The 26,916-nt window shown below is 40.7% G+C and overlaps 2 protein-coding genes across 5 annotated transcripts; both read left to right on the forward strand.

The window, feature by feature from the left end:
* The first annotated feature begins 4,655 nt into the window (after window positions 1-4,655).
* Window positions 4,656-10,045, forward strand: LOC306848097 (transmembrane emp24 domain-containing protein 7-like). Of its 3 annotated transcripts, none has more exons than XM_079382442.1 (4): window positions 4,656-4,688; window positions 5,689-5,873; window positions 7,782-8,027; window positions 8,601-10,045. In XM_079382442.1, exons 2-4 carry the CDS (start codon window positions 5,727-5,729, stop codon window positions 8,835-8,837), a joined length of 630 nt encoding a protein of 209 aa, XP_079238568.1. In that variant the 5' UTR covers window positions 4,656-4,688; window positions 5,689-5,726; the 3' UTR covers window positions 8,838-10,045. The 3 variants fall into 3 exon arrangements, with proteins under 3 accessions (XP_079238568.1, XP_079238569.1, XP_079238570.1); XM_079382443.1 differs by having other exon boundaries at window positions 4,680-5,066; XM_079382444.1 differs by lacking the exon at window positions 4,656-4,688 and adding an exon at window positions 4,761-4,844.
* Window positions 10,046-12,505: 2,460 nt separating this feature from the next.
* Window positions 12,506-23,877, forward strand: LOC306848513 (protein fem-1 homolog C-like). Of its 2 annotated transcripts, XR_013782250.1 has the most exons (5): window positions 12,768-13,137; window positions 14,979-15,549; window positions 17,886-18,661; window positions 22,310-22,966; window positions 23,453-23,877. XR_013782250.1 is itself a non-coding variant. In XM_079383112.1 (4 exons), exons 2-4 carry the CDS (start codon window positions 15,006-15,008, stop codon window positions 22,841-22,843), a joined length of 1,854 nt encoding a protein of 617 aa, XP_079239238.1. In that variant the 5' UTR covers window positions 12,506-13,137; window positions 14,979-15,005; the 3' UTR covers window positions 22,844-23,877. The 2 variants fall into 2 exon arrangements, 1 of the variants encoding a protein (XP_079239238.1); XM_079383112.1 differs by having other exon boundaries at window positions 12,506-13,137; window positions 22,310-23,877.
* Window positions 23,878-26,916: the final 3,039 nt, after the last annotated feature.

The raw sequence follows: 26,916 nt of genomic DNA on the forward strand, positions 1-26,916 counted from the left end.
CTACAGTACAGCTGACTGTAAGAACACATTCTGACTATATTGTATAAAATAGTACATTATACTGCAATGAGTTACAGTTTCACCTTTTTCAAAATTATGTTTGGTTTCTGTTCATCTACAGATGGTTTATGTACTGTGTGTAATACTGTATTCACAACCACAAATGCTTATAGTAAAAAAATACAATAATAATAAAATAAATAGTTTGGTTTCAATCTTGCTTTTGTGTTTACCGTGAACTTTGCAACATCTCTCTGTTAATTACTTTCAATCTTGTACAGAAATGTCCAGAGGAGCTCATGAAAGAAGAGCTTTAGGTTTTGAAGAACTGTGTGTATATGACATATCCAAAAATATATTATTATGGCAAAAGTGTTTGCAACGTAAGACAGATGTTTGCTTTTGAGATGTGTTTGTGATCTTTTGAATGCAGTGTGTCATTCTGCAAGAGATGTGAGGCATTTTGTGTGCAATTCTTGGATTTGTGCATTAAGTTTTGAAAAAAAGAGGTATAGTTTAGAAAATGTGATGAAGTGATGAATTAGTGTGGTGTTCTGATTAGTTGTGTTTTGTTGTGTGTTGTGTTTTGCAAAAAGTCTGAGCATGTCTGGTTTTGTAGATCTGGTGTGTGCTTCTGCTGTTTGAGTGACCGCTTTCAGAAACTGTGACGAGGAGAGATTCTGTGTGGAAGCAGCTGAAAATAATAACGTGCCAACAAAATGAACACGGCAGGAACCCTGAGCCACTGAACACTGAGTCATGTATCTCCTCACAGTAACAGCAGAACCAGCCTCTCGCTGCGTGTCCTCATACGCTCAGAGCATTCTGGGAGACAGACCGCTGTTTGTCTGCCTCTGACCTCAGCTGTAAAGGTCACGAGAAACACTTTCATGGGCTTCATTCAAACTCAATGTTTTCAGCTCCCCTGTCACTATCATATCTGTGAAAACAGCCATAAAACATTACGACTGCGTTTATCCTGCATTGTCTCTTCCTCAGAAACTGGAACACAGGTGGAAGACATTAATAACCACAACTCATCAGCATCAGCAGATAACTGAAGATATTCATTGTTCCGTCTTTATCTGTTCATATCTGCAGAAATAATAAACATTCACAGAGTGTGAGGGTGTTTTTGTTTTCATATTCCGGTGGGGACTTAAACCTGAATACACACAGACTCATGGGGGCTTGTGTCACACCTAAATTGAGGTCTCCACAGGTAAACAAGCTAATAAATCACACAGAATTAAGTTTTTTGAAAATCTAAAAATGCAAAAAGTCTCCTGTGAGGGCTAAGTTTAGGTGTAGGGTTGGTGTAGAGCAATAGAATATACGGTCTATACAGAATAAAAACCATTACACCTATGAGAGTCCCCACAAGGATAGCGAAACAAGTGTGTGTTTGTGTGTGTGTGTGTGAGATATGGTACAGTAGTTGTGTGTCTGTGTGTGTGTGTGTGTGTGTGTGTGTGTGTGTGTGTGTTTGTGTGTGTGTGTGTGTGTGTGTGTGTGTGTGTGTGTGTGAGATATGGTACAGTAGTTGTGTGTGTGTGTGTGTGTGTGTGTGTGTGTGTGTGTGTGTGTGTGTGTCTGTGTGTGTGTGTGTGTGTGTGTGTGTGTGTGTCTCATAATGTGAGCAACAGTGTCATTAATAAGACAAACAGCTGTTTTTCGCTCGAAGGAATTCAAACGGAAATCAGCAGGATTTCAGTCGTCTTCATCATAGAGTCACAGCTCCAAAAATCACAGAACAAAAATGTGATTTTTAAGGACACTGAGCAGATGAGGGATTAGGAATAATAATACTACAGTTTTTTCAATGGCTAACATCCCTTTGTCTAATCTGTAGTCACATTTTCAAAACTCTGAACACAATTAACACCACATCCATCTGTTGTGACCATACCATTAACACAATTCATGTTGCTTTCACACAATATTCAGTCAATTAACACATTTCTAAAATGCTTAAATGTTCTTTTCACACAAGCTTACCCCATACCAAAAATCATGGATCTTTCTTATCTTTTTTACAAATGCTTAAACACAGCATGACAGAAATAAAGACCTAATGTTCCAGACTTTAAATATAAAGCCTCTACTTCTGCAACAAAAGCAGCTTAAAAGAGCTACTAAGAATAATTTTAATTACTAATTGAGAAATAGCTGATTCCAATCTTAATGAATAATTCCAAGCCATGCACAATAAAAAGGCAGTCTCTGGATTGATTTTGTTCAAAATGATACAGAACTACACAGAGAAGCATAAAAAGAAAGAAACTGTTTGGAGGAGGGCGAGTTGGACGAGGGAGAGGACGGTCAGGACTGCTGAGAGGAATATCTGTGCCCCCTGCCCAACCTCAAGAGTGTTACATCTCCAGAGTGAGCAAAAGGGCTAAGAGAATCACTTTGGACCCGCACACCCTGCCCATCACTCCTTGAACTGTTGTCTTCTGGTCAGCGAGAACAGCCAGACACAAGAACAGTTTCTTAACACAGTCTATATTGAGCCTGAATAATTCATAACAATGCACTGTCCATCATAACTGAAACATGTATACAGAGAAAACTGAAAACTGTTCATTTGTGAACTGCACATTTGTAAATAACATATCTGTACATTCATTAAAAGTCATTTTTTTATCACTGACAGCAATTTAATTTAGCCAGTAAAGCCTTTACTGCTGCAATTCTGTCACTTTTGTTTTATTTTCCATAAAGTACTGATGATCTTCAGTATGCTGTACACATATCTAAAATAAATACACTCACACGCACAAAAATGAACTTGCTGTCTGAATTATTGCTGTTGTTGTTGTCCTCATATTTTTGAATGGATCTCATATTATAGTTCTATACAGGTCGAACTGAGACATGATAAATAATGCCGTTTTTGTAAAGCCATTAATTGTTAGCATTTTGAGAGTCTGCACTATAATTGACCTCATGATCCTGTTGGATAGAAGACCAGTGCTACTGTTTTGACCGAATGACTCAGTTTTGAATCAGACTTGCTGTGTTTTGATAGACTTAGTATATGAAGAAAAGGGTATTCAGCATTTTGAAATGTAGAGTTTACATATTTACATACAAATAATGTAGTATTTATTAAACAAAATGTGGTTCTGGCCAGAAAACGAAGTATCTGGCTAACTGTGTGATGCAGGTGTGTTGCTGTGTTAAGAGTTTAGAAAAAGCACTTTAAGTGTTGGTTAACGCTTGTTAGCGACTGAAACAAACTGTAATCAGCAGAGGTCATCATAAATCTTCAGCTCTTCAACAGATTTGACTCTTCAGCCCAGAAGCCTGTGTTTGCCTGCATCTCTGGATCGGATCATTCGATCAGGTTTCCAACAAAGTCAACAGAAACACAAACAGCACACAAACAACAAACTGGCTGAAGATTCTCAGACGCCTGCTGTAGAGAACCTCTGTGATGAGAATGAGATGTGATAGAGACCTGCTGTCTTCATGGCGTCTTCACTGTAGTGCTCTGTGTTGTTGCTCAAGCTGATTACTGGCTGAGGTGGAGAATGGAGCTGTGTTTGTGCCACATCATCATCATCATCATCATCATCACTATAGGCTGCTGCATGCTGCTCTCTGCTGGTCTGATCGTGTCTCAGATACAGATGTTCCTACAGAGTCCTGAGCTTACAGCAGATCAGCACACACATGATCTGTGGCTCAATTCTACATTGAACGCTCTGTCAAGGTTCTGATCAGATCTGAAGTTCTCGTGTGTGTTTTGGCACAATCCTCTGAAATTAGCACAGAAACTAAAAGCACATGATGGGTTGATTATTATCTGAGCGCTGTCATCTTCACATGCAAAATCCTCTACTCAAGTCAACTAAACCTGTCAGACATGCATATTCATAAATATCTATCAGAGGAATATGTGTGATGTTTGCTCAATCTGTCATACTAATGAATCTTACCAATCAAGTGGAAGCAGTTGTTCACTATATATCTGAGAAATGTGCAAAAATACAAATGCAAATGTGATTTTATGTTTGCATAAGCAGTCTGTATCAACAAAAATGAAGTTTGCATATAAGAAATATTTGCAGGGCTTGGTGAAACACATTTCAGTTTTGGAGCTATTACTGCTTTAACTGAGATCTGAAGCATGCATTAACTGCTCTGATGACTTACTGCACCTTGAACTGATTTCACAAATATATAGACTACTTCATATTACGTCCTTTTTAAATCACTACAAAACAATATCGGATGCCTGTTATGTTTGTTTTATTCAAATTAAATATGCAAACAAAATTAACAATTTAGAAAAAAAACATACGCCAATGAAAATATATTACAAATAAATAAATATATGAGAAGAAAAAATAAGCAGATCACATAACAATAAACATAACAATCTTTCCTACAAAACATAAATTAATTATTAAATAAAAATTATACAAAAATACCATAAAGTGAGCATACTTTTAAAATGTTTTAGTTGCCTTTTTGTTACAGGAGGCAGACAAAAATTTAATATAGATTTTAATATATTCTTGAATGTGATAAAAGTGGGCCTAACTTCATAATCTTGCATTTGTGGATAATTAACTATTTTAAAACTGCGGAAAAGCCACGTTGACGTTCCGTGACGTAGTTACGCAAGTACGTGCAATGTCAGGCGTCAAACAACTTCCTGCTTCCGGTTCGCTCTCGAGGTAAGCCGCAGTCATCACTATCCGTCGTTATTCGCTGTAAAGCTGATGATTTAGAGCGGCGAATTGATTTATATTGATATATTTGCGTTCACGGAGGTGTTTGAACGCGCTGAGCGCGAGCTCGCGTCGCGTAACCGCCGTTTGATCCACATCCGGGTTCGCGTCACAATAATTCAAGTTCAAGTTTATTTGTATAGCACTTTTTACGATACAAATCGTTGCAAAGCAGCTCTACAGGAATTTAAGTTTCCACAGTATATTTATGTATCGCAGAACCTTAATATATTTAACTTATGGCAGAATGTGTTAATTGTGTATGTTGTCTGAGCGTTGGCATCCTCTGAGGTCCTCTGAGGGGTTGGCATCATCTTTTCTCAGGTGTTCGGTCATCTCAGATCATTTAAGGGTTGGATCCAGACTGAAGCTTCTGTCATTCCTAGTTACCACGGGATGTTAATCAACAGAGAAACAAATAGAGACATGATTAGCGTAGCTGCTGTTCCATCTAAGCAAAAATGATTTGTTCAACCCAAGCTAGAGAATAATAATAATGTACATTTGATCAGATATAACTGCAGTACAAGATTATAAGATGCATTATGTGAATGCTTGGCTAAAGAGATGTGTCTTTAATCTAGATTTAAACAGAGAGAGTGTGTCTGAACCCCGAATGTTATCAGGAAGGCTATTCCAGAGTTTGGGAGCCAAATGTGAAAAAGCTCTACCTCCTTTAGTGGACTTTGCTATCCTAGGAACTACCAAAAGTCCAGAGTTTTGCGACCTTAGGGAGCGGGTTGGATTGTAGCGTGGTAGAAGACGAGTTAGGTACGCAGGAGCTAAACCATTTAGGGCCTTATAGGCAAGTAATAATATTTAGTAAATGATACGGAACTGAATAGGTAGCCAGTGCAGAGACTGTAATAGCATCTGCTGCATATGTTATCATAATCTCTGAACGCCGTGGAGCTGCTGTTTCTGACAGGAATCTCTCTCTCCGCAGCTCTGTGCAGTGGTGGTTCAGCAGACCTGAGGGAGAACATGTTAGCCTGGTTTCTGCTGCTGTGTGCACAGCTGATGTTCGGCTGGATCCGCGCGTCAGAACTCACCTTCGAGCTGCCAGACAACGCCAAGCAGTGCTTCTACGAGGACATCACCATCGGCACCAAGTGCACGCTGGAGTTCCAGGTAACTTTAGAGACTGCGTAGAGTCAGAGCAGAGCGTCTGCATAGAGTCAGAGCAGAGCGTCTGCGTAGAGTTACACCAGAGCGTCTGCATAGAGTCACACCAGAGCGTCTGCATAGAGTTACACCAGAGCGTCTACATAGAGTCAGACCAGAGCGTCTGCGTAGAGTTACACCAGAGCGTCTGCATAGAGTCAGAGCAGAGCGTCTGCGTAGAGTTACACCAGAGCGTCTGCATAGAGTTACACCAGAGCGTCTGCATAGAGTCAGAGCAGAGCGTCTGCGTAGAGTTACACCAGAGCGTCTGCATAGAGTTACACCAGAGCGTCTGCATAGAGTCAGAGCAGAGCGTCTGCGTAGAGTCACACCAGAGCGTCTGCATAGAGTCAGACCAGAGCGTCTGCATAGAGTCAGAGCAGAGCGTCTGCGTAGAGTCACACCAGAGCGTCTGCATAGAGTCAGACCAGAGCGTCTGCATAGAGTCAGAGCAGAGCGTCTGCGTAGAGTTACACCAGAGCGTCTGCATAGAGTCAGAGCAGAGCGTCTGCGTAGAGTTACACCAGAGCGTCTGCATAGAGTCAGAGCAGAGCGTCTGCGTAGAGTTACACCAGAGCGTCTGCGTAGAGCCGAGCGTCTGCATAGTTACAAATGATCAAAATGAAGTGTTTATGATAAAAACATGAATACATATCTGTCAATTAGTATTAAAAAAAACAACCTTGTTTTTACTTTGAATTAAGTTGATTTTTCTAAGCTCATCTGCAAATATTTCTTCTTGTTTTAATCATAAACTTACTTCATTTTGATCAATTTCACAGTAAACGTACTTCACCCAAAAATTCTGTCAATAATTATTCACCCTCATGTTGTTCCAAACCTGTAAGACCTTTGTTCATCTTCGGAACACAAATTCCGAGCTCTCTGACCCTTCATATCACCCTGCAGCCCAAGACTGGTCACCCACTGAAGCTAAGCAGGGTTGAGCTGGTCAGTACCTGGATGGGAGACTCCTGGGAAAACTAGGTTGCTGTTGGAAGAGGTGTTAGTGAGGCCAGCAGGGGGTGCTCACCCTGTGGTCTGTGTGGGTCCTAACACCCCAGTATAGAGACGGGGACACTATACTGTGAACAAGCACCGTCTTTCAGATGAGACGTTAAACCGAGGTCCTGACTCTCTGTGGTCACTAAAATTCCCAGGATGTCCTTGGAAAAAGAGTAGCGGTGTAACCCCGGCATCCTGGTCAAATTCGACCATTGGCCTCTGACCACCATACACTGATTGGCTTCATCACTCTGTCTCCTCTTTGTTTGCTGGTTTTTATTGTGTTTATTATACTTGTATTTTTTTTATTCTTTTTTGTCATGAAAATAGCCTAAGATGCTGACATGGCATTAAATAAAAATCTTCTACTGCTATTACTACTCTGACCCTTCATAGACAGCAATGCAACTGAAATGTTCCCAGACCCAGAAACATAGCAAGGACATTGATAAAACAGTCCATGTGACATCACTGGCTCAACTGTAATTTTACAAAGCTATGAGAATACTTTCTGTGCACAAAGAAAACAAAAATAACGACTTCATTAAACGATTTATCTACTCCTGTAGTGCCGTTAGATGAACGAAGGTTTGGGAACGACATGAGTGTCAGTAATTAATGACAGAATTTTCATTTTTGGGTGAACTATCCCTTTAAATTTACATTTTAAAAACCTGCAGGAATGCTGTCTATTAAAGTTCTACAGTGTTTGTTCGTGTCTCGGTAGCTGTTTCCTCCAGTCCCACATTTGCAGTGTTCATATTTAGAGTTTGCCAGGAATCTCAGAGCAAGTTTAGCAGTCACAGCGTCAGGAACCGTGAGCGTGGAGTCGTCTGTGGTTTGACGCGTGGGCTGTGTCTCTTTCCCCAGGTGGTCACCGGCGGTCACTATGACGTGGACTGTCGTCTGGAGGACCCGGACGGGACGGTCCTCTATAAAGAGATGAAGAAGCAGTACGACAGCTTCACCTTCACCGCCTCCAGAAACGGCACCTTCAAGTTCTGCTTCAGCAACGAGTTCTCCACCTTCACGCACAAGACCGTGTACTTCGACTTTCAGGTCGGCGACGACCCTCCGCTTTTCCCCAGCGAGAACCGAGTGACGGCGTTAACACAGGTGATGAACTACATTCACTGGATTAGGGAGTCTGATCTGATCAAATGATCAGAACACTAGTATATCAGCAGCTAAAAATGGGTTTAAGTCAGTTATTTCTATCTTCTGCTGTAGTGTGTCAGTAGCAAATATCAGTTTACATTTCCAAACATTCATTTAGTCATTAATTGTAATAATCCAGTGAGATGTTTGAGATCTGATCTGATCATCATCAGTCTGACTGGAATGACATGAAGAAACAGAACAAACTGAGACTAAATCCAGAAGAACTGTGTCTCTGCTTCAAGAAACCTCCTGCAAAGCTCCTGAGAAACTCTGCTCAAGAGCACCGAGGACAAAAGCTGCTTTAAACACAAAGCATGCTCACAACAAAAATGTTGATTTAGTTTAGTTAATAGAAGTTAACTGATAAAGAAAATCTATTTATGACATTATTATTGACAGCATCCTCATTTTACAGCATTTTTACACAAGTGCCTAAAACTTTTAACAGTTCTGTAGCTTTGCAGGAGGTTTCTTGAAGCAGAGACACAGTTCTTCTGGGTTTAGTCTAATGTTGCTGCTTCGTTCCAGATGGAATCCGCCTGCGTCTCCATTCATGAGGCCCTGAAGTCCGTGATCGACTACCAGACGCACTTCCGTCTGCGAGAGGCTCAGGGCCGCAGCCGAGCCGAGGATCTGAACACCAGAGTGGCCTTCTGGTCCATCGGGGAGGCCTTCATCCTGCTGGTGGTCAGCATCAGTCAGGTGGTTCTTCTCAGGAGCTTCTTCTCAGACAAGAAAACCACTACAACCCGCGTGGGATCGTAACTCCTGTTCACAAGGGTTTTTATACAAATATGAGTTATTTAAACAAACGCCATGAGCTTGTTTTCTGTAGTCCTGTGTGTGTGTGTGTGTGATCCTCAGCTCGTATCCAGCAGAATACTTCAGTGCTGAAATTTAAACTGCTTTATTTATTTTGTGGCTGTGTGTTGACTCTACATGTATGTGAATGTTAAAGGATGTACAGACACTGTAGACCTGTTTGACACATCAGTGCAGTTTATACTCGTCTGCTTGTATCATCATCATCATCATCATCATCAGACTTATTTCAGTCTTCAGTCTTCATGTTTGAATGCGAGAGCTTTATTTGCTTTATGTTGTACAAAACCAGCATCCTTCTCGTGTTTCCTAGTCGTTTTCTTTTCATGTAATTGGTGTGCTTTTTTTCTTTTTATTAGCGGTGCATTCATTTCTTCTTTGAATTGGTTAATAAATGTCTGGAGGAACGTCTCAAAGACTCTTCTTCAGTTCTTTCTTTTTAAGTGCAAATCTTATCAAGTATAATTTATTTTAAGATGCTAGAAGAGAAATCTAAGATTCACTGTACAGCTTTAAGATGGCTTCATTTTTAGTTTCAGCACTGGTGTTTTTTGTATATCTCTGGATGTGTATTGACTCCATCCATTAGTTCAAATGTGGATCTGTCTGCATAAACTATAGCACAACTCACCGGTTTAAAGGATTGTGTCACGCATCACACTAGCCTAGTTTGTAATAGCTCATAAAGCATAACTCCACAGCAGATCTCGTTAATGCTCCGTCATATGCCAGATTAAGTGGCATAAGTGCATTACCACTGTATTGTTTTGATACTAGGGCCTGAGCAGGCATAATGATGCAGAATTGCATCTTTACACTGAATTCAGAGCAGGCTTAACTCAGCTGTGTAAATGCGTTTATGTCTCCTCTGATCAGCATTAAACAAGCTGTGTAAAGACACCTAAATGCCACTTCAGAAGCGTTTTTGTGCCACCTTTGCAGTGTAAATTTGACATTGGCTGTGTAAAGATAACTATGAGTGTGTACAGGTTTCTTCAGTATTTAGTCACTGCTTGTGGTCTAAATCACATCTGTTTGCATTTAGCATGAAACCAAATGTTTTCTTTGTACAGTTCCCACAATTGTAAGAAAAATAAAGCAGAAACGTGGAATCAATGATGCATAATAAATCCATTTTCGTTTTTAAAGTACTTTACCGGAATGATTTTGCTTACAACACTGGCAAAGCATGCACAAAACAAGTAGTAAGCAGAAAAAATGGGATTCTGTGCCTTTCGGACATCACAACACTTAAAAAAAAAGATTTTTTTTGTTTTTAATTCTTGTGTGATCATGATAGGGAGCTATAAAATGTGAAAAATTATTTTGGTATATGAATATATGGTATATACAACCCTAGGTTTATAAATTCATGCAATTATGAGCCAAATTAAATGAGGAGGACCAAAATGTCCACCCTGTTCGGGACAAATTAACAGCAATTTAAAATATTTATGAATATGTAGAATTGAATATTTAAGTTTAAATACACCACTTCTTCAAATTAAACATCAGTTGCTGTCACTATCACTATATGTGCAGTAAATGTGTTCAGGCTCTTAGGTTTTCGGTCTTAACAGGGAGATATCAGCCAGAATGCTAACACAACATCTGTCAAACAAAGAATTGGATGTACTTTTACAAATAGAAATTTCTATTTACTATGTTTCATATTCTCCTTAACAAGGTGGCCATGTAGAAGTGGACCACATCAGACTGGAAAGATCAAACAGACAATTAACAAAACAGGCTGTCACTCACTCCCCAGTTATTTTCCCTTCAAGCTAATTATGTCAGCTGTTTGATAAGATATAAATTCCCTTTTTACAACGTTCATTTAAAGGGCCAGTAGTTGAATATAACAATATTTTCAGAACCAGAATGAGCTTTATTGCTGGGTATGTTTGCACATACGAGGAGTTTGCTTTAGTGACAGAAGCTCCACAGAGCGACAGAACGACAAGACACAGATAATAAAACAATATATACAAATATACAAAATAGACAATGTACAAAATAGCAAAAAATATAATAATGCAAAATAGACAATTATGTATGTGCAGGTATGATATGTGACCCTGCAGCACAGCAGCAGTCATGAGTAACACAGGTATATTTGTAGCAATAGCCAACAATACATTGTATGGATCAAAATTATACATTTCTCTTTTATGACAAAAATCATTAGGATATTAAGATCATGTTCCATCAAGATATTTAGTAAATTTCCTACCGTAAATATATCAAAACTTCATTTTTGATTAGTAATATGCATTGCTAAGAACTTCATTTGAACAACTTTAAAGGAGATTTTCTCAATATTTAGATTTTTTTGCTCCCTCAGATTCCAGATTTTCTAATAGTTGTATCTCAGCCAAATATTGTCCTATCATAACAAACCATACATCAATGGAGAGATTATTTATTCAGCTTTCAGATGATGCATACATCTCAATTTCAAGAAATTGACCCTTATGTTTTGTGCTCCAGGGTCATGTGTGCAAATTTGAAATGTAAATGTGTGTTTAATAAATGTATAATAGAGTTGTGTGTTCCACGTTATTGTCAAGTGTTCATGAGATGGAGGGACAAGATAAAAATGTGTATTATTGGTTTTTTCATTAATTTGATACTTGAAAAATATATATACATTAAAGAAAACTATTACTGAAATACCAAACAAGGTGAAAAATAAATAAATCACTCATATTAAGTGTTGTATTCATTATCAAAATAACAGAAATGGGCCTAATGTTTAGAATTATATATAAACAAAAACTTAAATATGCTTAAAGTTCACAAGGTGTTATTTTTGTTTGTTTGTTTTTTTTTAACTTTAAAATTGAAGTTGTTGAATATTGTAAGGCAATAATATCACAATCTTTCCTGGAGACACAAAAGGCACCGGATCCCAGGAATCACTCTTTTACTTCCAGCCCTTGTTAACAATTAGATCAAGTCAAGTCTGCTTTATTGTCAATTCTTCCACATGTACAGCACATACATACAGAGAATTGAAACTGCGTTACCCTCAGACCCTTGGTGTAAACAGTTAACATTAAACACGTTCAGATACAGATAATACGGTTTAAACATATGTACATACAACTATACAGATATACAAGTAAGGACATTGTAGAAAAAAAATAAAGAAATAGATAAAGTGGCATAAGGCGCATGGCAGAATAGATGGAGTGCAAACCAGTTAAATAAACCAAAACTGTGCAGATATGTGTGTAGTGCAAAAAGAGCTTGTCAGTCTGTTAAAGTGACAGGAGAACAGTCTTTTTATCAGACTATCCGAGGAGGTAGTTTGCAGTCAATGCTGGATGAGGTAGTGATCAGTCCAATGCTGCACAAGTGAGAGGTGCTGGTCACAGTTTGTTAGTAGGTGTGGGGGGGGGGGGTCTCATAGTGTCAGAGTTCAGTGTTGTGGGGGGTAAAATATATAACTTATAAATGATTAAATATAAAATCAATAGTAGTTATTACGATTGATGTGGTTTGGAATTGGTAAAATGTGCTTGGAAAAAAATATGAGCAGAATATCATCACGCACTGTACAATATTACAGTATATTGTGTAATAGCTCTGCCTGGCCTCTAGCGGGCGCTGTTAGCGGACACCAGTATTGCAGTGAACAGCCAGATCTGAGGAAGATTCATGTTTAACTCCTCGTTCATTTCTGTGAATCGGTCTCTCGAGGCTCACTGAAGAGTAAAACACCGGACTCCTTCATCAATCCCCGAGATTCGTTCCGGTCGCTCCTCACGCGCCGCGTTATTAAAAGCGCTCGCGTCGTGACTCTTTTCATTTACCTTTAAATGGAAAACGTTTGAGCGACGCCGTGATTGGTCCGCCTGGCTGTCAATCACCCGCGAAAGGGGTGGAACCTTCGGGCCGCTGTTACCGACGGGAAAATCAGCAGCGGAGCAGAGTTCGTCAAGATCTGAACGACAGAACCGAGAAATGGATTTAATAGCAGAATAATGTCGGATTCGTGAGGCTCTGGAGTTCGTGAAACACCGATCGAGTGTGTTTAATGAGGAGGACCTCGATGTTACAGGAAGCGGGGGAGGGAAGAGCCGCAGCGACGCGCTATTTTTATCGTTAACGTTATATATTATTTGGACTCGGTATGAGCTAAAGTAACGTTACCTTCGCAGTCTGTGTACCTGTCGTTCAACGCGAATAACGGCCGTTACCGGACACGATCGCGACCGTGAGGGACCCAGCGCGAGCGGTGAGTGCGGCCTTCGGTCTGAAGCGATCGGTAACGACACAAAACGACACGATAATGATTCCCATCACGGTTCAGTCGGTGGCAGAGAGAACACTGGTTGGTTAAACGTGTTGTTTGAGGTGAAAATCTACCGTGAAACGCCTGTAATGCTAACTCTGAGTTAGCCTCGAATACTGAGCACTACTCTTATTATAATAATAATAATAATTTAGTGTTTGATAGTGATATCTGTACATGTAGAGACTCGAAACTCTATGATCGTTATTATAATGAAGGCTAAGTTATTATATACAAAGCTGTGCTAGTTTAATGTTTCTGATCACGTGATAAAGTCATATACAATATTTCATAACCGTTTATGGGTTAATAAGTAGTTTATGAATAACACGCACAAAACTTAGCTTTATCAAGACATGCTGAATATCATCAGAGGTTAGTTGCATAAACAACTACGACTGGGTCTGAAGAACTAGTTTGACTAACTAGCAGTTAACCACTCTTCAGATTCAAAATAGAACTTTTAGGACTAGTCTAAGCAGTTTATCTCTCTAACTTTACCTGACCATACACTCCTTCGGTTCAGGATTAACTCCTGGTTCATTCCGCTTCAGTGCAGGACACTGCAGAACTGTACTGTCTTCTGTGGAAGCTCTTCTGATTTATGAATGTCAGGATATTGTTTAAACACAGAGCTCTTGTGAAGACTGTCAGTCATGCGGGAACCGTTCACTGAACTCCTGACCAGAGACGATTCACTGAACTCCTGACCAGAGACGATTCACTGAACTCCTGACCAGAGACGATTCACTGAACTCCTGACCAGAGACGATTCACTGAACTCCTGACCAGAGACGATTCACTGAACTCCTGACCAGAGACGATTCACTGAACTCCTGACCAGAGACAATTCACTGAACTCCTGACCAGAGACGATTCACTGAACTCCTGACCAGAGACGATTCACTGAACTCCTGACCAGAGACGATTCACTGAACTCCTGACCAGAGACGATTCACTGAACTCCTGACCAGAGACGATTCACTGAACTCCTGACCAGAGACGATTCACTGAACTCCTGACCAGAGACGATTCACTGTTAATCACATTTATATAAAAGAGATTTAAGACAAATTATAAATAAAAAAGGTGCCCTATTATTATTTCTTAGACAAAATGTTGCACATTTCTTTATGAAATTGAAATGTCAATTAACTAAACTGAAATTTTAAAACAAATCTCAAATCAACTAAGTATTATTATTATTTATTATTAATAATAATAACTGAATAAGTCATGCAAAATCGCATTACAGCAATGCAGCTTTTGTCCTCGGTGCACTTGAGCAGAGTTTCTCAGGAGCTTTGCAGGAGGTTTCTTGAAACTGATATTTCCTTCTGACACTACAGCAAAAGATAGAAATAACTGACTTAACCATTTTAGCTGCTGGAGATACTAGTGTTCTGATGATTTTGGCCAGCGCTGTATGTCATATCTGCAGGAAACTGAACCAGCAGACGAGCTGAATGAGACGCAGATGCACTTTCTGGCAGCAGGTGGCGCTCATGGAGCAGCAGCGATGCAGCGTTTCCTTGATTACTGCTATAGCTAGCAAACACTGCTTTAATACGCATGATATAGAGAAAACAGCATCTAAACTTTCTGACGACAGTCAGTTCATTCATAGAAACACATTCATAGAAACCCTCAGTTCATTTAACATCTCAATCGACTTGATTCGTCACATATTTTTGATTTCTCAGGCCGCATCGTTACATCCCTACAATTGAAGCTTGTATTGAAAGCATGAGAAAGTATGTGTCTGATCTTGTTGTTGTTTGTAGGACGGAGCCTCAGGGCAACCCTATGCCATGGATTTAAAAACTGCTGTTTTCAACGCCGCCCGAGACGGCAAACTGAGGCTCCTCCAGAAACTCTTAGAGAACAAGAGCGATCACGACGTGATGAAACTCATGGCGGAGAAGACCAACGGAGCGACGCCGCTGCTCATGGCCGCGCGGTACGGGCATCTGGAGCTGGTGGAGTACCTGATCGAGTGCTGCTGCGCTTCTGTGGAGGTCGGCGGCTCGGTCAACTTTGACGGGGAGATCATCGAGGGAGCGCCGCCGCTGTGGGCCGCCTCGGCCGCCGGACACCTGAAGGTCGTGCAGTCTCTGCTGGGTCACGGCGCCTTTGTGAACAACACGACTCTTACAAACTCTACCCCGCTGAGAGCCGCGTGCTTCGACGGACACTTGGATATAGTCAAATATCTGGTGGAGCATAAAGCGGATCTGGAAGTGGCCAACAGGCACGGACACACCTGCCTCATGATATCCTGCTATAAAGGACACAAGGAGATCGCGCAGTACCTGCTGGAGAAAGGAGCCGATGTCAACCGGAAAAGCGTGAAAGGTGAGAGCTGCAGAGCTCCGCATTCGGACTCGAGATGTTCATCGCTTTGGTTAAAGGCAGGGCAGGTTTTTGGTATGCTGGTTGAAAGTCTCTTCACATCCCGATAGCAATCACTAATTTAAGTGCTGTATTTATTTTGTCTGTGGGAGGCGTAGGACCATAAAATGTTTGACCGCACAGACAGTATGCATCATCAGCATGTTTCGTTACACCATTAGAGCCCTATGAAATCAGTTTGAATTTTTCAGGATTCAGTTTTATTTTTTCTAGACTCTGTTTTAATGGTTAAATTACATTTTATTCATCAGAAATCATGTCCAATTAATTGAAATCATGAAACCTACAATTAGAGGTCGACAGATTTATTGGTTTTGCCTAGGGGTGCTCCGATTGATCGGCTACCGATCATTATCTGCCGATAATCGCTTGGGGATGTTTGATCGGCCGATCTCAAGCTGATGACGCGTCTGATGTGAGAGGTTTGGCACGACATGCAGCGCACCGTCTCAGTCTTTGTCCGGCGCGGGTGAAATAATTATAATGCTGAAGGTGAGGTACAATTCATCTCTCTTCATTAAATAACTTATAAAGTAATTTGAAAACCTTATGTGAGACGTAGTTTCACAAGCAGCGTGAGTGAATCACCGCGCGCTCTTTCTCTCTCAAAATGCACAAACGGCTTCAAATCACATGGTGTCTGTACTATAAGCGAGCTGCACGCTGCACAGTTGATAGGAACCGTCACTTGCTCAATCGAGGCAGGGTCACATCGTCACTATAGTTTATAAATTGCATTTCCTTTTAATACTTGCCACTGTTTAAACCATTCAGCGCTCGTGCGCTCTCCTGGAGACCCGTGTGCTCATGCACACTCGCAGCGCACACACACACACACACACACACACACACACACAAAGCCAGGTTCACATCCGTTTGCAGTGCATATGCGGTGAGTATTTTTTCCGTGCTCATCATAACGGATTAGAGCGTTCACACTGCTGCGTTCCTACTGCAGTAAATTACCTTTTTCTTTGTGATATTTGGTTCCATTTTATCAGGAAGTTATGATTTTGTTCTCTTCATTTTGCTAGATAGAAACTCACAAATGTTTTACTTGATATTTCAATTTTACGCACAACTAGTTAAATTCCAAATTTGGATGGAAACATAGCTAGTGTGATCCTTCACAATCAATTGGGAAGTTCGTGAATGTTGGCAGTTTTATGTTGTACTGTCCAAATTAGGGATGTGGTGTTGTGTCGTCCATTCTCTGAATGACCTGCTGTTGTCAGACTGACCGTGTGGATTTCATGAGCGTTCTTAGTATTGCTTGTTTTTAGACAAGGTCCTCACTATAATTGTGATTTGCTTATTTGTTTGGTTCTGTGGGTCTTGATCAAGAAGGGCTTTTGCATCAACATGAAATTGTATTTCTACAGCGCTTTATAACAGATTGGGTCACAGCAGCTTCACAGAGATCAAGAGGAATCAATAATGGAAACTCAGCTGGTTTCAGTTCAGATTCTGTTGTAAAGCAGCTCTAAAAGACAATAGAGTCATTATTCAGCTTTAGTTCAGTGTTGATTCAGTTTGATAGCAGACAATAGTTCACGTGAAGCGTGTCCTTTCTTTCATCAGCAACAGAATTGTGAAAAGCATTTCAGATTCTAAACGTGTCTGTTTGGTTCCACTAGCGCTGCACAAATCAATATACAGTCAAAACTAAATTTATTCAGACACCTTCAACATTTCTCACAGTTTATTCACTATAGTTTAGAAAATGGTAATAAAATATGAGAACTCCGAGTTAAACCATGTCAGAACAAATTCATCTTGATAATGTCAGATAACTTTGACAGTAATGTAATGAATTCGGCTGTCAGCTGTTAATTTTAAGTAGCCTACATAATTAGATAATACCAATTTAGCTCAACCAATCACCAAGCAATGCTTCATTTAGTTCAGTCTGTGGTGGAAAAAGATCCCATTAGCAATTAAAGAAAAACACTGCAGCAAAACATGCTCCGCTCAAAGTGTCTGAATAATGTTTGCTCCCAAATTTTTATCAGTTTTCCACTGTATGAAGAATTTTTTGGGGTATAATATGTTGCAATTTTTTTTTTATTTTGCTATCCTCACTTACATAAAATAACTATAGTGTCCTGTACCCACTAGTAAAAAAAATATGAAAAATGATATCTGGTGTCTGAATAATTTTTGGTTTGACTGTATTTTAGCGCAGCTTCTGTTTATCTTCAGTGACTGTATGTCTGTCATATTCATATTCATCGATGCATCTCTGATGACTTGCGCTCTGTGTGCTCTTTGTCTTGAAGGTAACACGGCTTTACACGACTGCGCTGAGTCCGGGAGCCTGGAGATCATGAAGATGCTGCTGAAGTATGGCGCCACCATGGAGAAGGACGGCTACGGGATGACGCCGCTGCTCTCCGCCAGCGTGACGGGCCACACCAACATCGTGGATTTCCTCACGCAACACCCTCAGACGGGCAGAACGGAGCGCATCAACGCTCTGGAGCTGCTGGGGGCCACGTTCGTGGATAAAAAGAGAGACCTGCTGGGAGCGCTGAAGTACTGGAAGAGAGCCATGGATCTGCGGCACAGCGACTCCAATCACGTGCTCCTGAAGGACGAGCCCAAGCAGCTGGTGCCGGCCTACGACTACAGCAAGGAGGTGAACTCGTTTGAGGAGCTGGACGGCCTGATCGCTGACCCCGACAACATGCGTATGCAAGCGCTGCTGATACGAGAGCGCATCCTTGGCCCCTCGCACCCGGACACGTCCTACTACATCCGCTACCGAGGGGCCGTCTACGCCGACTCGGGCAACTTCGAGCGCTGCATCAAGCTGTGGAAGTACGCTCTGGACATGCAGCAGAGCAACCTCGACCCGCTCAGCCCCATGACGGCCAGCAGCCTGCTGTCCTTCGCCGAGCTCTTCTCCTTCATGCTGCAGGACCGAGCCAAGGGTCTGCTGGGCACCTCTGTGTCGTTCCAGGAGCTGATGGAGATCCTCAGCAAGAGCGTGCTGGAGATTGAGCGCGCCATCAAGCAGCCACGGCCCGGCCCGGATCCGGCGCAGCTCAGCAAGGTGTTTTATCCTCTTGTTTTCCTGTGCCCGCTTGCATGAAAGTCCAAGAGTGTTTTAACAAGGCGAAAAAATTCCCTGAGGCGGATGATACATGGGGCATCTTATTTTTGAGCAGTGTTGCTTGGGCACTTTCCCACTGACAATGGGTAACTAATTTCTATCTGGATACTTAAGATTGGTCATAGGCCCTGTGTATCACCAGGGGCCAGTTGTATCAACTTAGTCACCATGTTAAGACTGTGTCTTAAGAACTAGTTTAACCAACTAGTAGCTGCCAAGGGGTAATCAGTCTTACTTTTCCAATACAAATAAGACCAATCTACCATTTCAAAACTGAATTAAAAAGTTATGACCAGTCTTGAAGAAAAAAAATAGGAACTAGTCTAAACGGTTTTGGTTGCGCTTTGACAGCAACATTAACCAGAGTTGCTTGGCAACATCGTTCAAAAAGTTTCCCCGTGTATCATCATCTTAATGAAATCCCTTGCCTCAGGCCGATGATACACGGGGAAACTTTTTGAACAATGTTGCCAAGCAACTTTTTTTGAGCTGTGTTGCTTGGTTACTTTCTCACTGAAAATAGGTAACAAATTTCTATCTGGATACTTAAGATCGGTCGTGGGCCCTGTGTATCACCTGGTTGCCCACTGACAGCAACATTAACCAAAGTTGCCCAGCAATATTGTTCAAAGTTTCCCCGTGTATCATCAGCCTAACATCGTGTCCTAACTACACGCGATGCTGCGACACGATAAAAGGTACGTTTTCCATGTTAGTCTTGAGTTTTTGTGCTAACTAGCCGCGACATGCGAAATTTCTATTTTATGAACGGTTTCTATTTCGCACACAAATGAAGCGCGTAACTCCAAACTGAACCTTCTTTTCGTATCTCCTTCAGTCCTTGCTTTGAACAGACGCATGTACACATACAATTATGACAAAATACCAATCTCCACAATCATTCTGGTAAATGCCGTCGATTATGTTGTAACTGAAAGAGAACAAACAGCTGAGAAAGAAATCGTATGTGTATCATTATATTGGATCTGTGCATCAGCTCTTAAAGGGGCAGCAGCCTATAAATACATGCTGCTGTCATTAGTGCAAACAAGTTTGTGACACAGATGAATCAAATTAAATTTATGCAGTGTTATTTTACACCGAGTTATTCCATTTCTGTTCCTGAATACTACCGACCTACCTTATTTTATTTGTAACATTGTTCTGTTGTATTTATCTGTGCTTGTAATTTGTGTATTTGTTCTTATTGTTACTGGCTGTTTAATAATGTTAAGGCTAAGAGTTTTTGCTGTGGTATCGAAGAAGTACTTGGCTTTGAGTAATGGAAAGCAAAGATGCATTTAAATATTTTTACATTTTCTTGCTAATCCAAAAAACGATCCGATCCGTGGCTCAAAAACCTTAATATGATCCGAACCGTGAGCTTTGTGATCCGTTGAAGCACTTCTGATGACTCCGAGAGCGTGTGATCTCAACATGTTCATGTTCGCTCATTTCCCTGCTGGACTGTCTGCAATCTTTAGTTTCTTAACCCAACACTCAGAATGAAATTAACCCTTTTATTTTCTTACATGCTACTGTAAATGATTCATCTGTGTATTTTATTCTGATCTGTTGTTTTTAATCATCTTCAATCGTCCTCAAGTGAGTTCATTCTGATGTTCACTACAATCAACAAGCGCTGGATGAAATCACGTCTGCCCTACATTTTTATTTTCTAGTTTGATATCTGCTTAGATTGAAAATACACCACAATACAGTAGCGCAAGTCAGTGGAAACATCAAAAAGCATTATTTATGTTTGTATAGTGTTTAAATCACACAACGCTTAACCCTACACATACAAACAGACCGGAAACATCATGACTGAGGTCTAATCCGGTGTATTTGTGTCTAGATCGCTCCTGGAGTCTGTGATGTTTCTACATGTTTGTGTTTTTGCACCAGCGAAACATTGTCTTTAGGGGTGTTCACACTGCACTTGTAGTTCCATTAACTTCCGTTCATACACATGTGAATGCGTCAGACCGAAAAACGCAAGCTCATGCGAAACGTTTTGCTTTCCGCTGCATTCCAAAGTTCAAGCTCGGTGACCTCTGACCTGTGAATTCTCGTCACGTGAAGCCATGTGACCAGCAGCAGATTGATAAGTCACAGCATGACCTCGTAACTGAATTAAAAGAACATCAATTTAACACCGCAGTGCTGCAGGAAAGTGAAGTAGATTGTGTATTTTTACATTTTATATGTATTATAATTTGAATTTTACGTTTTTAAAAAGTTTTAAATCATAAACGTTGCAGCATACGAAACAATCTTTTTAATATTTATTTTAATTTTTTAACACGGGAAAATTTCTGACGAGAATTTCTGACTTGTGTGCAGTGACCTTTAGTCTTCCTGCGATAATAATGCTAAAATCTAGTTCTGTGTGCGACTGTGCGGAGCGACATGATGAACGGCGAACGTGAAGCTGAGGAGGAGTTTATCGCTAAACGAGGAGCTCCTTCAATCTGTAACTGGTTTGGTCAGGGCTGTACAGTGCAACGGAAAATCGGTCTGAGCCTTGAATAAATATACTGCAGTCAGTAGCACGCGTGCGATACAGTTTGCATGTGTTTGAGCCTCTTTACAAACCTGTTGTCCAACAAAGATATTATTTGTTAATATACTTTTTATCTAAATTAACTTCATAACGTAAGTCGAGTGTGTGAAATAACTTTTTTTGATCAGACGTGGTTTAATATCACAGAATGAGGCAGAAATCATACTATTTTATAGTATTATATACGGTGCTAAAGGCTATGTCGACCCTTATAGAAATACCCAAGATTGCTGGAACACAGATGCACCATATATTGTTGCAGTATGTGACCCTGGAGCACAAAACCAGTCATAAGGGTCAGTTTTTTATAATTGAGATTCATACATCAATACATCATTTATACAATCTCTCCATTGATGTATGGTTTGTTATGATAGGACAATATTTGTCTGAGATACAACTATTAGAAAATCTGGAATCTGAGGGAGCAAAAAAATCTAAATATTGAGAAAATCTCCTTTAAAGTTGTTCAAATGAAGTTCTTAGCAATGTATATTACTAATCAAAAATGAAGTTTTGATATATTTACGGTAGGAAATTTACTAAATATCTTCATGGAACATGATCTTAATATCCTAATGATTTTTGTCATAAAAGAGAAATGTATAATTTTGATCCATACAATGTATTGTTGGCTATTGCTACAGATATACCTGTGCTACTCATGACTGCTTTTGTGCTCCAGGGACAGATTTATGATATTGTCTTCAAGTTTCCAGTATGAATTAAACAGTCATTACACTAAGTGTGTACTCAGTAATGATCACAACACCCTATTTTGGGTAAAAATAGAAAAGAGAATACTTTTCTCTAAAGAAACCGGATTCGCTGAAATATCATCATTGATCTCATTATCGCAATAAATACCAGAAATGATCACATCCCTAAACGGCACACTATTCCGACACATTATTTCCCCGTTTAATACCGTAAAGCTGCTCTGACACGATCTGTGTTGTAAAAAGCGTTCTATAAATAATAGTGACTCGACTCACACTGTTTCAAACCGTTGTGATTCGCAGGTGCTGTCCATCATCCTACACCTCATCTGCCTGCTGGAGAAAGTGCCATGCACCGTGGAGCAGGACCACTTCAAGAAAGAGACCATCTACAAGTTCCTGAAGCTGCAGGCCTGCGGGAAGAACGGCTTCAGTCCGCTGCACCTGGCGGTGGACAGGAACACCACCTGCGTGGGCCGATACCCCGTCTGCAAGTTCCCCTCCTTCCAGGTCACGTCTATCCTGCTGGAGTGCGGCGCAGACGTGAACTGCCGAGACGAGGACGATAACAGCCCTCTGCATGTGGCCGCCTCCAACAACCACCCTGACATCATGAACCTGCTGATCTCCTGCGGCACGCACTTCGACAGCACCAACTCCCTCAAGCAGACGGCCTGCGACCTACTGGACCAGAAAGAGCTGGCCAAGAACCTGATCCAGCCCATCAACCACACCACGCTGCAGTGTCTAGCGGCGCGCGCCATCGTCAAACACGGCCTGGCGTACCGCGGGAACATCCCCGAGCGGCTGGAGGCCTTCGTGCTGCTGCACAGATAGTGCTTCGCTCGGAGCCCTGCTGCGTTTCTTCATCGCCTTTGCTTTCTCTCTGCAGAGACGGTCGGAGCGGGTGGGTTCGGTTCTCTCTAGTGGACTGGACTGCTGTCATATCTGCCCTCCAGCGTGAGCGAGTATTAGGGCGATAAATCGATATTGATTCCGAGATCTTCCGAATGCATGGTGATTCTCTCCGGAGTCGATTCTGAGCTTATATTTTAACAGCAGATGGCGCTCTACTCTAGTTTTATCCACACACTCAAATGCTGATGTCATGAAGTCATGTAATCTCACTTGGGCTCAGAATGCTTTCATGACACCAGATTAATGAACACCCTTGCAATTCGCTTCAACCTTTTTCAATTTTATGAATGATTATTTTAGGTTCAAGTGTGTAAGGCTTTGGAAACAAGCAGAGTACGGCTGTTAAAGCATGCAGTGTTCAGAATCGCTCCAGAAAGAATCACGACGCATTCAGAAAATCTCAGAATCGATGCTGAATCATTTCTGGATTCACGATGCATCGGTTTATTTTCCCAGCCCTAGCGAGCATTAGGACGTGCTTGATGTTTGCTGATATACCATAAGTGCTTTTATTCTTCCTATGCACAGGCTGTAATATGGGACTGTTCTGTGTTACTGGATTGTGCCACGTGTTCATGCGACTGCCTGTTTATGTGTCATCTTCTCCTCTCTTGTCTGCTGATCCGATGGAATGGCCTGCTCGAGGAAACGCGTCTCTTGTGAATGTTTAATCTTTGAATCCAAACCAAACCTCTGAAGTCTGAGTTTGTGATGATGATGATGATGGGATCTTCAGCTCTGTGTGGTTTAAGTTCAGCTTTAGCTACATTTGTGCGGTTTGAACTCAAGGGCTTTCGATTCTCTTACAGGCACAATACACTAGTAAATAAAACAAATGTACAGTCAAAAGGACTTGCACTTTATTGCAGTAAATTTGATATTCATATTATGATAGCATAAAGCTTGTTGATGTCCTTGGAGCATAACTGAAAATAAACCTCTGTTGCACTTGAGCATTTGTCTGTGTTTTTCTCTGAGATCTCTTCTCTTGGTGCTGGTTTACGGTCATTAGATGTCATCATCGACAGTGTTTTTGTGAGGAAACTCCAGTAAAATCACATCTAATGAGCTCAAACACATCCAGGTGCTCTTTAGAGAAAACCCTGCAACTGTTCAGTGACTGATGATGCTTTCTGTTGTTTTGTGTGTAAGCTGCTATGATAAATGACTTGATGGTGTATTGTGACTGTGGCCGCTGTATCTGACCGTGACGGGAGGCGTTTTATTCTTGTTTTCCTGAAGCTCCGAGTGTTTTCTGATGACTCCGAGAGCGTGTGATCTCATGTTCATGTTCGCTCATTTCCCTGCTGGACTGTCTGCAATCTTTAGTTTCTTAACCCAACACTCAGAATGAAATTAACCCTTTTATTTTCTTACATGCTACTGTAAATGATTCATCTGTGTATTTTATTCTGATCTGTTGTTTTTAATCATCTTCAATCGTCCTGATGTTCACACAACAATCAACAAGCACTGGATGAAATAACGTCTATGGTCTTTTATACATGATAGTTTTTTAAAACATTTGTGCATATGTGTAATTTTACAAAGAAATATTTAAAGCATTTCTTTATTTTCTGAATTCATGGACTGTTATCTCTGTCTTCTATCACCGCCGAGCTCTTTCATCGTTGCACTCGGATTGTTTTCCCACACTTTTCTCTGTTTTTCTTTCGGGATTTGACATGTGACACTTAGCCTACTTTTGTAGTGTCTTTAAATAACCTTGAATAATGTTCTGCTCAAAGTATGTCCTACATTCAGGCCTCCGTCATTGCTTCCTCAGGTACAGACATGAACCGCGGACAGGCCTGTTCTTCAGGCGTGGGATGTTCCTGTGGAGTATTTCTGGAAGTGTGATGAACGTGACACTCGGGTTTCTGTGAGTGTTACAGCAGATCATCACTGATATGGACAGACGCTGCTCTGCATCCATAAAACATTCTGAATATTATCAGCTGAACAAATATATGCACAAAAGTCCTTTTTGCTGTTAGTGGCCAAGCCTAGATTACCCTGTAGAGTCATTGCTCTTTGATTTCTTTGGCAGGTGTTGCACATGGACTGTTTCTGTGTAAAACTCTACGAGAGTTTGTGTGTAACGCTGGCTCTGGTCAGAACACTGAACTCAGATCAGTCTGGAGATCTTCTAGATGCCTTTGTGTTACTGGGAACCTGCAATGAACATTCAGGGTGCTGTTTGCGTCTCCAAAGGTGTCTTTACACCATGTTACATCTGTTAAACACAAAGACAGTGCAGTATAAACGCTCTGACCCAGGATCACACTGCTGATTAAAGCTGTTAATGCATTTATGCAGACAATGTTCAGAAGCGCTTCTGCAGGGCAACAGAAGTACAGGTGATTTCACATTTAACAAATGTGTCTAAAACATGCAGGACTAGACCAGATCCATTGTTGATTAAACTAAAACTGTATTCAGTCAAACCTAATAAATCCAGACGTTCAGTGATTTCATCTCTGTTAGCTTTCCAGTGATCAAACAGAAACAAATACAGTAAATATTCACATCAATAAGCTTGACTTTCTGCCTTCAAAACAGGTACAGATGACCAAATATTTAGTGATTAAAAATTAAGGCTTTGATTTGAATGATTGACTCAGATTCGGTGTTGTCTCTTTGTATAGAGATGTTTCGACAGAATCGGTTCAGAATCTGCTATGAATCTTCCAGAAACCTGTGGTCGGGGTCAGCTGGGGTCAACGGTACGCCCGATTCTTTCACACAAATACATTTCTTAAGCAGCATGCACAGAAATGACTGTTAGCTGATTAATAATAACCCTAAGAAAGGAGCATTGATCTTCGAGACACTATGCATTAAACAGGGTTTGTTTATGTACAGTTGCCTCCTGTTTCCTACATCATTGCTTGTGTCATTATTATTATTTTTCTTTAATAATATTGCAAACGAGAAAGCTGTCTCAGTGTCACAGTGCTGTAATAATGTAATAACACAGTAAGAGCAGGACTGTTAATGCATCTGCAGCTGTTAGTTATACTCGGTGCTTGCAGACTTGCTCGATAATATCGACTGTGTTTAAATGCCTTAAAGAGCTACAACCCGGTAATCGCCGCTATATTTCAGATTTTACTGTAGTTATCATATATAAATGCAGAGGTGTAAAATACTTGAGTAATTTTACTTAAGTATTATTTTTAAAGGGGCAAAGAGCGCCGCAATGGACGGCGTTTAAAGGTTTTTTATTTTTTTTTTAAATAACCAGGCTTTCAAAAATTATGAGATCTTGGTGGAGAAATTGTACTAATAACTTTACGAATATATTGCAAACACTTTAAAAGAGACAGACTTTTGTGAAAGATGTTTTTTTCTGTTTTAGAACATTGTTAAATTTATACAATATTTATTGCCTCAAAAGTTTTTAATATTTTAGTTTAGGGGTGGATAAATTTATCAGTTATTTATTATTCATGCAACCATATTTTGCTAGTTTTCATGAACCATTCCTATGGTGCTCTTATGTAGGTCTTTAGCATGATTTTGTTAAAATGTATCTATTAGGCTGTACTGAATGAAATAGCAGACATTTTCATGGTTTGCATATTCCATTTCATTTTGTAACTTGTTGTTCAGCAGATCTGATTGATTCTGTGTTAAATGCTATTTTTTAGGCTTACTTCCATGCTTTATTCTGGAGGAATGCTGCGCTGCACAGTCATTTATCAATTCACGAGCTCACACTTACATATAATAATACCGAAGTACGTTTATGCGTATTTGGCGTGCTGTCCAGGGAGAGGGCTCCGAGCTCAGTTATGATTCCCGAGCTCGGCATTTAGCCCGGTCCCAGAGTGCTCCTCCCCGCGCTGGAGCTGAGGAGTCGGGGTGGTGGAGGAATGCTGGAAGACGAGAGATGATGACGGTAAGACTGCTTGGTTATTTATAGGGGTTCACTCTCGTGCTGATTGGATAGGTGGTGTAATTGCTAATGATGAATTGGCCGTGTTAAT

The sequence above is a fragment of the Barbus barbus genome (genome assembly GCF_936440315.1).
Source record: "Barbus barbus genome assembly, chromosome: 28".
Taxonomy (NCBI): Eukaryota; Metazoa; Chordata; class Actinopteri; order Cypriniformes; family Cyprinidae; genus Barbus; species Barbus barbus.